The sequence below is a fragment of the Electrophorus electricus genome, chromosome 14, assembly GCF_013358815.1.
Source record: "Electrophorus electricus isolate fEleEle1 chromosome 14, fEleEle1.pri, whole genome shotgun sequence".
NCBI classification, from domain to species: Eukaryota; Metazoa; Chordata; class Actinopteri; order Gymnotiformes; family Gymnotidae; genus Electrophorus; species Electrophorus electricus.
In genome coordinates this window covers 7,819,451-7,833,255 of record NC_049548.1, presented here as the reverse complement: position 1 = coordinate 7,833,255, position 13,805 = coordinate 7,819,451, and the positions used below count along the sequence as shown (strand labels likewise).

The 13,805-nt window shown below is 40.4% G+C and overlaps 1 protein-coding gene across 4 annotated transcripts in view; it reads left to right on the top strand.

Moving 5' to 3' along the window:
* arhgap12b (Rho GTPase activating protein 12b) overlaps positions 1-13,293 on the top strand; it is a 40,362-nt gene extending 27,069 nt beyond the window's left edge. Inside the window, exons 4-19 of one of the 4 annotated variants that reach the window (XM_027008507.2) lie at positions 973-1,113; positions 1,272-1,352; positions 1,992-2,117; positions 4,342-4,416; positions 4,824-4,885; positions 5,625-5,706; positions 6,121-6,243; positions 7,159-7,260; positions 7,377-7,475; positions 7,713-7,809; positions 7,924-8,043; positions 8,166-8,264; positions 8,428-8,505; positions 8,715-8,849; positions 9,415-9,520; positions 11,330-13,293. In XM_027008507.2, coding sequence (XP_026864308.2) covers positions 973-1,113; positions 1,272-1,352; positions 1,992-2,117; positions 4,342-4,416; positions 4,824-4,885; positions 5,625-5,706; positions 6,121-6,243; positions 7,159-7,260; positions 7,377-7,475; positions 7,713-7,809; positions 7,924-8,043; positions 8,166-8,264; positions 8,428-8,505; positions 8,715-8,849; positions 9,415-9,520; positions 11,330-11,504 — 1,701 coding nt within the window. In that variant the 3' untranslated portion in view covers positions 11,505-13,293. The remainder of the gene's footprint in view (positions 1-972; positions 1,114-1,271; positions 1,353-1,991; positions 2,118-4,341; positions 4,417-4,823; positions 4,886-5,624; positions 5,707-6,120; positions 6,244-7,158; positions 7,261-7,376; positions 7,476-7,712; positions 7,810-7,923; positions 8,044-8,165; positions 8,265-8,427; positions 8,506-8,714; positions 8,850-9,414; positions 9,521-11,329) is intronic. The other 3 variants (XM_027008508.2, XM_027008509.2, XM_027008510.2) reach the window with 3 other exon arrangements.
* The last annotated feature ends 512 nt before the right edge of the window (positions 13,294-13,805 follow it).

The window sequence follows — 13,805 nt, the reverse complement described above, 5'->3', positions numbered from 1 at the left end:
GTTATCGTGGGCAGTGCAGTATCGCCCAGCCTTGCTCTCCATGCTGTGTATGCCAACCCTCTTCATTTTTTGAGCTCACTACTGTCTAAAAGTTAGTGTGCACATATAGTGTTTGTTTTATCTAGGCCAGGGTTGAAGTAGGTCCCTATTCTAAATTTAATCCTTTAGAAACCCTGTTAAGATATTTAAAATTCACCAGACTGTAACTGACCTAGCTTCACGCACACACGTGTACATCCTTATGTGTGAGTGAAGATGTAATGTGTACCCCGGTAATGTGATGTATACATGATAACAGAGGAATTCCTCAGTGTCATATTTCTATGTTGTCAGGTTGGACACTTGGGCAAGTGTATAACAGAGATAGAAGACAATTGGGTGTCCTCTGGTTGAAAGTAGAAAGAGACAGTGAGAAAGCGCATGTGTGTTGGTGCGTGCTGCATGCTTGTGCACTGATCTTCTTCTGAATTAGAAGAAAATGTATCTTATGTTATATCCAGAGTATTTATAGTCAAACACTGCCATCTTGGGGTTAATAAGTGTAATAGCAAAGCTGTACCGTGTACTGGGAAACTTGCATTTGTAAGTATTGGATACAATGTAGGTGTTATGTATACAGCTATACATGGTCACTTTAACATGTTACAAAGTGTTAAAGACTGTAGTAAAACACACATACACACACACACACACACACACACACACACACACACACACTTATTAGTGTAACACTAATAAACCAAAGAAAAACTTTTTTGGGGCAGAGCAAAAGAACCTGTAACTACATACCTGTACATGTACATACCTAAGAAGTATTCTGCTTTATACCTAGTACTTGACTGATACTGTCAGTAGACAATTGCTACATTTAAAATGGGTATAGACGTTTAGTTTTGTATAGTAAACAAATAAACCTGAATGACTTTAGCTGATTAATCTGGTTCTCTCTCCATCCTCCCCCTTCTTTTTCAGCCACTGTCCTCTGAAGAGAACTGTCCCAGTGTTCACTCCAGTCAGTCAGACAGTCAGTATGGATCACCCCCTAGAGGCTGGTCAGAAGAACTGGATGAATATGGTCACACGCTCTATGTGTGTGAATACAACAATGAGAAGGTGCAAGTCCGTTCTTTTTAAATGTAGTAAATCATACATTTCTATTACTTTACTTCGCAGCACTAATAGATTGGGGCTAAGACTGAAGTTTGTATTACTGTTTGTCCCACAGGGTTAGTACTCGTTCTTAGTTGTTGCTATTCTGTGTTGTGTTGTAGTGGATAAAGCATGTGGATGAGCAGGGCAGGCCATACTATTACATTGCTGATGGATCCCGCTCTGAGTGGGAGCTCCCTAAAGTAAGAAAAGACACCATGCACACATGCAGCTGAGAGATATTCATGATGTCAGTTCAACTACAGGGCAAAAGCATAAAATTTGTGCCCCAACATTTAAGCATTCTGTCTGTCTGTTTGTGCTCTTATACTTTACCTCTGGAGATGCGCAGATGTATGGACAGTACTGCTAATCCTTCATCTCTTTTTGATCTACTCTCTCTGTGGTCTGGCATGCAGTAGCAGTGATGTACAGAATTCCATCCAATCAAAAATGACACTCTCTCTTTAATCTAAACACACACACACTCACACACACACACACACACACACACACACAGAGCTTGACACTTTGTCTAGCTGCAAGCTGAGGAGGGGTTGGGGATGGGGTGAGGAAGGGGAGGTAGTGTTTTACGGTTCTAGTTCCAGGCTTCTGGGGTTCTAATTCCAGGATTCACCTGTTTATTTTCACACTTGGTTAACAGTGTGTGATTGATCAGGATTTATTTTGTGCTTGTACTTTTGTTATTTTGCCACATAAGGGTCTCTGATTTACTTTACTCTTTCTCACTCTAACCCTCTCCATAATTATTCTCTCTCTCTCTCTCTCTCTCTCTCTCTCTCTCTCTCTCTCTCTCTCTCTCTCTCTCTCTCTCAAAACAGTACAATCTTTCCCCTCCAAACTTGGGAGAAGCTCCTAAAAGCTACAGTCTGGAAAGGAAGCAGCCAGATCCTATTGTTCTGACCAAGTGGAGATACAGCACCTGTGTACTAGACCATAGTGAAAAGGTATATCCGTGCACATGCAGTTAGAGTGTGAACCTGACATGGAGCCTGACATGGCATCTGTGCTGGGTTTTAGTCTTCTTGCTTGGATGTCTTGCGTTTGAGCTGTTGTGCTGCTGTCCTGCCATCCTGAGAAGGCATTAGTAAATACTGGTAGTCCTGTACCCAGCAAGTGCACCAAGGCTGAGCACATCTCCTCTAATCGGCTCCCGCAGCGTTCCTGCTGAGCCCTGCCACTTTCGCCACCTAATCCAGCCCTGCGCAGCTGCATGCTTCCACCCTCCGTGCCATCCCGGATCCTGACATGTAGTTGACAAGGAGTTCATTAAACTATACGCAAACCATCACAGGTGTCACCTGGACCTATCATGGTGGGAGTCAAATCATGGCGAGTTATTGTTATGTTTATTTTATTGTGCTGAGGCATGTGTTGAGTACGTCTGAAGCATGCTCCGGTCGTAGAGGTCATACTCATTTGGTTTGCTCTTTGTGGATAATAATACAGACTAAAAATACATCTCGTGCAGATTCCTGCAGCTCTTTACTCTGAATCCCAGCATGCCATCTGAAAGACAATTAGGTGCCTTTGCTGCTCTCACCTCCCAGTGCTGGTCACCATGGTGTGGATTCACTCAGCTGCCCAGGTTAGCTGTTAGTGAGTTTCTGTGGGTGTTGGCACACACTGATGAGCTTTGATGTGTGGTAGCCTGACCTCAGATCAGCTCCTCTTCTGAACGGCTGGCCACCGTGTGGTATCGCTGGCCACTGTGTGTAACCCTTATTTACAAAGCTCGGTTTCCTGAAGTGTCACCAGAAAATGATCCACAAATCTCTGACCACTCCCTCTGCTCTACATGGATGATGTTTTTAACCTCTAAGCTTTAAGCCACATGCTGAGAGTTTATGTGCAATTTGAGCCCTCTTAGTAGGTGTGGCAGGTGCACCTGCACCTTACCATTTTTATTTACCTGTAGTGCAACAATGACCTTGATATTTGAGGCTTTTGTGGCATTAGGACACCTGCTATGCAGCTGCCATTGCTGGCAGTGAGGGGCTTGGGGAAGGGAGCAGCTGATACCTGGCCATGCCGTATCACCTCTCCTCTCCAGCTGTGGCCTCCACAGTGGTGCTGGAATGGTACGGTGCTGTCCGTGGTCCTGCTCTGGGAACAGTGTGGGTATGGCAGTGTGATGGAGGGTGTTGGTATGCTCCTGGGAGCAAGCAATTGTAGAGAGAGACGTGGCATCCAGATGAAGAATTTGAAAGAGAATACTGAAATGATCAGATGTTGAAATGGAGCATCTGCCAGTGTTGGAGACATCCTTTGTTAAATTGCATTTCATAATGGATTGCATTTTGTACCAGATGGGTGTGTTGCCTTTTTTTGTTGTCACAGAGATACCAAAACATTTTTTGAAGTAAGAGTTTACTAGGTGGAAGTAAACTTGATAAAATGGCAACAATTTAGTCATCTACATTATTATTCTTTTACAGCTGTCATTCAAAAGCAGGCGGTTTTCTGCGGCGCGCCTGTCCAGATCATTGTACAGATATCAAGTTAGTGTCTAAAACCCTTGCTGAGCTATGACCAATCAGATTTACGCAACCCCTGATTTTAGTCCTACTGCTTCTAAGAAAATCAGTGAGATGTTGTACATTTAAAATAAATAAATAATAAAAAAAACCTTTTTTTTTTTTTAAAAAAGCAGTCACATTCTGGTAAGAATGTAACCGCTCAACCATTTGTCTGTGTGTGTGTGTGTGAGGGAGAGAGAGAGAGAGAGAAATGATTGATTAATATTGAATCATGTAGAATCACACTAACCCCTGATGTAGCCTGAAGCTCACTACTTATAATTTAGGGAAAAAAAACCTAACTTTTGCATGCTTTTCACTTTCAGTTTATTAACATTTGCGCGTGTATGTGTGTGTGTGTGTGTGTAATGTAATATATATATATATATATATATATATATATATATATATATATATATATATATATATATATATATATATATATATATATATATATAAAAAAAATAATGAGTCAATAATTTTATATTTTATATATAATATACAGTTTGCTGTTGTTGCCATTGGTTAAGCAGAAAGCTCAGTTCCTTCAGACTGCCTCTTTTGGTGTGACTCCTTCAGACTTACTCCTCCAGTCTTTAACTCATCCTCCACTGAGCTAACATGCTCTCTCTCTTCTGTTTTTGGTTTATAGGAGTCTGGGACCACCAAACACACCTCCCCTGACTCCCCTGACTCCTGTCCCTCCTCACCTAAACACTCCTCTACAGTTAGTATATGTGTGTGTGTGAGGGTGTTGTTGCTTACCTCATTGTCACTTACATGCATGTATGCGTATGTGTGTGCATGCGGACATGTATGCGTGAGAGAGGAGTTTCTCAGAATGGATGCAATTGTGGAAATTCGTGCTCTTTCTGGATGTGTAGATATTAAGATGTAATCACTATTTATTGAACCATCATTAACTGTTTTGTAAATATTACCACTGAGAGAAATGATGCAGGATTTAACTGCCCAGATCATCCCTAATTTCTGAAGTTCTTGGATTATTTTGCTGATGACATTCCTGCATGACCTGCAATATATTGAATCCATCGCTGGATGATTAGTAAGTTTGGTGTTGCTACATGTCATTGAGTGGTTCTGTCTTGGTTCAATTTCATCTTTCCTCCTCAGCCCTCAGAAAAGTGTGGAGTCCTCAATGTCACCAAGATCACTGAGAATGGGAAGAAAGTCAGGTATTGTCTGCATGAGAATGTTTCAGTTGTATGAGTGCTGTTATTGGGATTGGTGGTAGGGGTCTTGGGTTGTGTTAAACTGAACAATGTGTTCTATTTTGTATTATGATAAGGAAAGATATTAATATGGATTAAAATGAGTAATTGTATTAATAAGTTAAAATAAATAAAATGTGAAAGCAGCATTAAAATAATTTGAATAATCTGATTTCCTAGTCTGCTTTCGCTCCTTATTTTGTTTACTACCCTTAAAGAAAATATTTTGATTTTCTTTTACACAAATGATTATTCATTAATTTTATATAATTGGAATTACCATGTATATGTGCATATCATTTGCATAACTGTGGCAATTAACTGCATGCTCACTGACAGTTTGACTTTATCTTATGCAAGAAAGCATGCTGTTTGAGAGTAGGCCAGTAGCATATGGAGTTAAATTTATTGCACTTAAAAACTGCATGCAACTCAGAATCTCATGTTTTAACCAGCAAAAAATAGTCACCAGTTTGTAGAATGTTGTTAATGATACAAATAAATAGTAGCTCTGAGGTTTATGGAAAAATGGAAAGGTGTATACTTGAATGGCTGAATAAATTTGCCAAATGTTTGAAATTTTCAAAAAGAAACAGATCTGCACTTAAAGGTTTCAGCAAAAACAGCAGCCACCACCCCTTGCTTATGTTCATATACAACTAGAGAAAAAACAACTTATGCTACGCTCTCCTCTCACCTGTAGGAAGAACTGGACATCCTCCTGGACAGTTCTGCAGGGTTTCACGCTGCTCTTTGCTAAGGGCCAGACAAACGCCACCAGCTGGGTATGTTGGACCTCTTGCACTCACTGGCTACTCTCGAAAACTTTTTTTTTTTTTTAACTCATTCTCCTTTACTGTGTCAGTTGATGCGACTCTGTTGTGGCAATGTGTGTTACCATGTCTATCTCAGTCTCCTTGAACTAGTTGAGATAAAGTAGAATTTATGCAATGAGTACACCTTTTCAGCTGGAACCAAATTAGTCTTAAACTAGAGTTAATCAATTGAGTTTATTTTGCTGAGTTGGGCATTGCCTGTGATTTCATCTATTCATATTATTTTTTTTTCCTTCTCTCTGTGTTGTGACCATGAATCTGTTCATGCATCATCTCTCTCCTCTCTCTCTCTCTCTCTCTCTCTCGCTCTCTCTCTCTCTCTCTCTCTCTTTCCTGCTCCTCCTTTCTTGTCTTTTCTCAAAGTCGTACTACCGCAATGGCTCATTCCCTGAGCTCCTCCTCTCGTTGCTAAGCAACTGGAAGCGTTCAGTTAAGCCCCGCCCTGCGGTCTCCTATAAGCACTTTGGGCGTGGCCAGCCTTCCTTTGTATGTGTCAGTGCCTCTCCACACAGGAAGCTTGCAAGTAGATTTTGGAACAGTTAAAAGGTGCTTCTGTACTGAGTAGTGTTAATATAGGCATACTGAACTGAGAACCCATTATGAATTTTAAAACAATGTCAAATTGTTCTCTTTAACTTTTCAATCAACCTCACTCAAAATTAAAAGCTGTTCTAAGATCTCGTTATATGGAGCTTCCTGATTACATTGGCTTTGCATGTCTTCCCTTCTGCTTGTCTGTCATGCTTATTTTCTCCTCCCTTGTGCTTGCTATTGGTCTTTTCACTCAAAGAGGAGTTAGATGTGTTATGAAATTATTTATTCTCTTGGGGTAAGTTTCTACAGCAAATGCTTGAGAATTCCATGCTTTGGCATGCATTTCCTCCTGTCAAACAATGGGATGAACTGAGCCATACACTGAGCCATACATTTCCATAAAGATCTTTTTGCATGTCAAACAGCTAGTTTTAACTGTAGTTAAGTGTTTTAAATGTAGGATGAGAGCCTGGCTTGTGCTTTGCTAAGATGGATAAAAATGTGTCTGAATACTCCTGTCAAATGTAGGATATAAGCTAAATCTTTTGGATGAACAAATTGTGTGGCCAGCCATTTGTGACAGGTTATGTCTGAGTTTGTAAACAAGTAACTTGATCTAACAGTTATATTTATTAGACCTTCCCTATAATCTAAAACTAACGGGCAACTGAAGCGTTTGGTAATTGTGATCATAACCTGCTTCTGCAGTTACAGAATAACAAAGATGTAACAATAACATCGATGTAACATACATGAAAAATATATGAAGTATTGTAATTCTAATATCTGGTGACTCTTGGAGGACCGATGAGTTTATCAGCTTGTCCTTATACAGAATTTTTACATACCTCTGTTTTCACTTGGAAGTTTGGAGGAAACCAGTCAAAGCCGGAGTTCACTGTGGACCTCCGTGGTGGTTCAGTGGAGTGGGCATCCAAGGAGAAGTCCAGCAAGAAACATGTCCTTGAGGTAAACTCTTTAGCAATGGAATTTGTTTAAGGATGGGGTCGATGCTTTTCAACTCATTAAAATTGTTTCCCAATATTGACGATGTCTAATGACCTTACTTAACTTTATGACCCTAGCTAAAGACACGTCAGGGCACAGAGCTGCTGATTCAGTCCGAGATAGACAGTGTCATCACCGATTGGTACAAGACACTCGCTGAGACCATCAATACACATGTGAGTAGAATCTACTCTCTTGCCACTACGCATATAAATGTAGAACATGCATATCAACACTGAATTCTTTCCACAAATGATACTGCACACAAACATTTTATTCTCTCATTGCTGTGTGTGTGTGTGTGTGTGTGTGTGTGTGTGTGTGTGTGTGTGTGTGTGTGTGTGTGTGTGTGTGTGTGTGTGTGTGTGTGTGTGCACGCGCGCTTGCTTGCATCTATGCTATGTGTGTTGTAGGCCTGGGAGTCAGATGAAGCTATTGAAGAGGACATGCCAGAGTCGCCAGGGACTGAAAAACAAGACAAAGAGCACAGAGAGTTGAAGAAAAGCAAACGTAATTTAGATGAAGAGAAAACACTCACTGGCACATTTGCTAGCCCTCACACCTCAGGCACACCGCTCCATCTCACGTAATGGGGTGTGTGTGTGTGTGTGTTCCTTTGTCTAGTCATGAAGAGTTCTGGCAGTTTGGAATCATCAGATCAGAAGAAGACCAAGGTGAAGCTGAAGAAATTCCTCACACGAAGACCAACCTTACAGGCTGTCCGAGACAAGGGCTATATCAAAGGTTATACACACATTCTCACACACACTAAATTATCTAAATTAATTCAGTATTCTTCTGTATGTTTTATAATGCTCAGGCAGGGCAGAACGAATGTCTTATTCTTCTCTCTGCTTTGTTTTCAGATCAGGTGTTTGGGTGCAGTCTAACCAGTCTCTGTGCTAGGGAGAACACTTCAGTACCCGACTTTGTCCGAATGTGTATCGAGCATGTAGAGAAGTCAGGTAATTCACCATGAGTAGATGGAATCAGGAGTCATTTGAACCTGCTGCAGATAGATTAAGGGCACTTGTGGTGTTAAATTCAGCAAATTTATACTCCTCTCTCTCTCTCTCTGTGTGTGTCTCTCTCTCTGTCTGTGTGTATTATTTCTTTCATTGTCTCCAGGTTTAGACATTGATGGATTGTACAGAGTCAGCGGCAATCTGGCTGTCATTCAAAAACTACGTTTTGCTGTAAATCACGGTATGAACTATGCATGTTTATGTATTTATAAATAGTACATCAAAAAACATTCTCAAATATTTACACATGATGGGTGCTTGATAATTTAACTATTTTTAAGCATATCTTCTGATATTTACTATATTTAGATTTTTTTTCTAAATCATTCACTCACATTATGATGTGTGTGTGTGTGTGTGTGTGTGTGTGTGTGTGTGTGTGTGAGACAGATGAGAAGGTGAATCTAGAGGACAGTAAATGGGAGGATATTCATGTGACCACGGGTGCCCTGAAGATGTTTTTCCGGGAGCTTCCAGAGCCTCTCTTCACCTATGCTTCCTTCAATGACTTTGTTAATGCCATCAGTGGGTTCTTTTCATATATGTACAGCCATGCCCATACATGCCAAGTATACAATTGGATCACAAATGTGTCAAAAAGCACTAAATGAGTGAGCATTTAGAACTTTCCAAACTAAGGAAAGGTGTGGGGTTTTTTTTGTTTTTAAACCAGATCATAAAACAAGCTGTCTGGCAAAGAGCATACCAAACACAGCTCTCACTGAACGAGTGTCTAGGTCTCAGCTGTATTACAGGGTTGTGTGGACATTTCAGTGGAAATATAGCAACCGCAATAAAAGGAAACCTGAGAGCCCCGCAGAGCTGCTCAGTATGACATGATACAGTACATAACCTTTATTCTAATCTGTCTCTGATCTAAGGATCTGATACAAGTTCTCTATGATTTTCTTTTATAGCAAGAAAATGTTTTTAAAGGTGTACAACACTAGCCACAAGTGGGCAGTATTGGATATATTTTGCTAAAAACTAGTCAAAGCATTGACTAAACAGTCTAAAGAGCACCTTCTCATACAAGATGCAATATTAATCCTGTTATTGTTTATGCTTTATTTGTTTTTTTTTCCCCCAGAAAACTCAGATTACAAGCAGCGAGTGCAAGGCATAAAAGATTTAATCAAACAGTTGCCAAAACCGAATCAGGAAACAATGCAAGTGCTATTCAAACATCTGAAAAAGTAAGCAAAATCCTCCTGTGTGGCAACCTTCACCACAGTGAGCTAGGGGACTTGTAATGGTGTAATATATATTGGCTTTTTGGAAACCTAACATTTGCAAAGGAGGACTGTACTGATCTAAGTAAGTGTGTGTGTTTGTGTGTTAGAGATGAGCAGGGTATGGCATGTGTTCTGTACAGGCTGTCTGTATTGAGTTATCTCACACCATTACTCAGAGCCACCTGGAAGCTGGCCAACTATATCATTATGAGAGAGTGTAAGGGGAGGCAGGGAGATCTGGGGAATGTAGGTGATAGACCACATCCTCCTGACACCATGGCATGAAGCTGAAGTGATCATCATGAGAGGGAGAAAAGGAGAGAGTCAGAGGGGAAGAGGGGAGAGAGAGGTTGAGTGGATTGATTAAACTACATAAAGATGGACTGCTGTGGTAGGTGCTGCAGTTAAATGCTGCTGCGTGTGTGTGTGTTTGTGTGTGTGTGTGTGTGTGTGTGTGTGTGTGTGTGTGTGTGTGTGTGTGTGTGTGTGTGTGTGTGTGTGTGCATGCGTGTATGTGTGTGACTGAATGTATAATTACATTACAGTGTATAGAGCATGCAATAATCCCTGTTTGCATTAAGCAGTAGAAAAGGCTCTGGGTCCTATTGCTCATAATGCCCTACCTGTGCCATATTTGGGACTTGCTTTTATTGTCTTAATATTTAAAGGTGCATTCTTGTGGCTCTGAAACTCTAAATGAAGCTTCATTTGTCATGCAAACTGTGCACATCTCACCATGCCAAGCTGTGCAATAATTGCATTGTTAGTTTGTCAGGTTTGCTTTCCGTTGAGCAGGCAGGACTTGGATCTTTCATCGATGTATTTTTCTATGGTATCATATGGCTGTTACTTCCAGACAGTATCTTAACATGTAAAACAATTAAAATAGAATTACCCTCCCATGTTTTAACATGTGGTGTGTTTCAAATACAAGTTAATCTTTTCCGGAATTCCGGAAGCATAACTAGGTAGCAATAACTAGTACCAGTAAAGCGTGATCTTGGTGTTTGCAATGTGTCGGAGCAGACGAATCTCCACTGTGCAGTGCAGTTGTTTAGACCACTTTGCTTAGCTCTTGTGAAACAACATGCCAAAACAAAAGGCAGGCCCTGTCCCCCAAGGCCAACCAGCACTAATGTGTGCTGTTCTCAAAAACAGCATGATTGCAGTGTGACAGAGAGGTCTTCAAGCTACATGTAAGCACTGTAATGTTGAGGCAGGTGTATCATCTCCATCATTTTGATTGATTGCTGCGTAGAACCACTCCACAGAACTTTACATAGTGCTCTTGCGGAGGCCAGTCTCAGATGGGGGAAGAGGTAAACAGAAGAGAGGAGGGCTACAGTTAGGAATGCGGTTGTTCATTTAAGATCACTGTAGTGAACTGAGCTCAGAGTGTCATTACCGCATCAAACAGACTGGCATTTGCTTTTGCCTCCATTTGCATTTAAATGACTCGGTCTACTGTAACACGAGTACAGAAGCAGAATGTTTCATAAACATCATGCTCTGACATTTTACTGTTGCAGGAATATTTGTTACATATTTGTATATTTATATGATGGCAAAAGCAACATCTCTTTGTTTATACTGTATGTTCTGTTGTCTAGATTTGCTTTGTTTTCAGTATGTGATAGAACTGAAAATAACCGCCTATAGTCCCTAAACAGGCTTGTATATAATATTATCGATGCATGTTTACTGATGATATTAAAGACTGCTATACTAGAAATATTTCCAAATATGGATTTCTCTCTCGCTTCCTGTCAGAGTGATTGATCACGGAGAGGCAAACAGGATGACTACTCAGAGCGTGGCCATCGTGTTTGGCCCCACCCTCCTTCGACCTGAGACGGAGACAGGCAACATGGCCGTGCACATGGTCTACCAGAACCAGATTGTGGAGCTCATCCTACTGGAACATGAAAGCATCTTCGGCAGGTAGAGCATGTGTTGGGTGTACAACAATTCCCATGCTCCCCTGCTCCAGATGTGTCCAGAGAACACATTGCCAAAACATTACCATTGCACAATCCACCGCGCAAATGCAAAAGCAGGCTTCAGTTGTTATGGACCAAGCTTAACAGAAAACATATAGAGTGAAGAATGACTGTATGGTGATGGTTTCAAAGTGTTTGGAATGCAAGAACAGGGAAAGGTACTTTATGCACTTCATGCTTTTGGAGTTTTGATGTACAGTTTTTGTTTGTTGTTTTTCCATTTGTTTTGGGTTTTTTGTTTTTGTTTTTTATTTTTTTATTTACCATTCCTGAGAAGGAGCTACTTTTCTTGGTTGAGAATAAGCTGGATGGACCTTTTGAAGAATTTAAAATGGTGGATAATCCTGTATTTGTGCTATTGTGAAGGTTGGAAACGTTTACTCATTGATCACGACGACACTCAAGACTTGACCGCTATGGATGTCTTGGATGAGACTGCTGTCAACTGAGAATAATGGGATATGAAGTTATTTGACATGTATGTGTATATTGAAGAATGAAGTAAACCTGAAACTGGATCAGCATTTCATTTCAACCCACTTGTCTAATCAGTACTTGGAGGTTCCGAACATTTTTACTTGAAATAAAGTGAAAATGGGCTGTTTTGGAAGACAGTATTATTTCACAAAGACTACTAATTAATGGACAGAAAGAGCCAATTCATAATGGATAATTATGGGTAATGGCTTATGGTCAGTATTTGAACTGGACTTCTGTCATTGTGAACATTCAAAAAGATTGACATGGCTTACTGGACTTGTTCTTCATCCTTTTCTGCTGTTCTCAAAAAGCCTACAATATCTGCCTTTTTGACTGCAACCCCTATTCCATTGCTATTGGATTACTGGCCTATTCATCTCCTCACATCATCTCCTCTCCTACCCAATAGGATCTCAGAGTGCCTCTGTGGAGAAGCTTGGAGAAACCCTCCATCTTAAATCGCTCATCCAGTAACTACAAAGCGGCAGTTTGAAGAAAAATGTGTGATGATGTGTTCACACCTGTGGGCAGGGCAGCGTTAATGTTTTGATGACGTGTTAACGTATGACACAGTAGCAACTGGAAGTGCAGAGTCTTCCAGGAAGACTCTATTAGGGGAAATGAAACAACCCGCAGGTGCTCGGGGGTTAATTAGAAATTTGGTGGTAGGTTACTGTCCTCTCATTTCCTTTCATCCCTCGCTGTCATCTTCTCAGTTTCTTCCTCTGCTTTTCTGCCTTTCCCTCTCCATGCCTTTCTTTTTCACTCTGGTTTTACTGGAATTTGAAAGGAGAGATGTTGAAGTTTGTGTTCAGTTCTTGCCGGCACGGTTTCAGATCAATAGAGATGCTCGCTCTGATACTCCCTCTCTCTTTACTTCGACCTTTTTTCCTTGGCTTCCACATAAGAATGAATGTTATAACACAGGAAAGGTACTGGAAACTGTTCTGTTGTGTTCAGTTAAGCATTGTGAATCCCTCCTTTTTTAATATAAGATTTCACGAGCATATGTATACATTACATTTAAACATTAGATGCACCAGTTTAAGAATGCTGATAGCAATTGAAGTGCAAAAATTGCTTTAATATTACATTTACTAAGAAAATAAATATTAAATATTAATTATTGCTTCAGGAAAAAGAGGGTGGCATAGCAATGCATTGTGAAGAGCACATTTTGAATGTAATTCTGAGACTAACTACTGTTTCTGACATTGACATGTCTAATCCTAATTAAAAAGAAAACAAATCACACACACTGTAGTTGCTGTTCTGTGGTTGCTTCTCTCTCTCTCCATTTGTTTTTCTCTTTCAGATCTTTAAACCTAACTCCAATCTGTGTAAGCTCTTCTGTACATTTTTTTTTTTTAAACCACCATGTTTGTAAAATGCGAAATGGCCAGTGAGTGAAATAATATATCAGAGTCTCTAGCAGTAGACCATTTTCTGCTTATGAGGATTTTCCTTTTGTTTTTTGTTTTTTTGTTTTTTTTATATCAGCTTTTGTGTAGCGTTTGCACCTATGTTTTAACAGGAGGCAAGGTTGGATAACAGGAGTAGTGACGAGCAGGTATGAAATCACAGCTCTGCTTAGGACCACGATTAGTGTGGTAGAGTGAGGCAGGATCAGAATTTCCAAATGAAAAAAAAACAATTAGTTCAGATCCATAATTCATAGCTCTGACCACAGTCTTGAGCAGCCAGGGCCCTAGAGGTGTGTGACGTGTGCACCATATGCTACTGCTTGTTTCTGGGTAGGGGTGCCA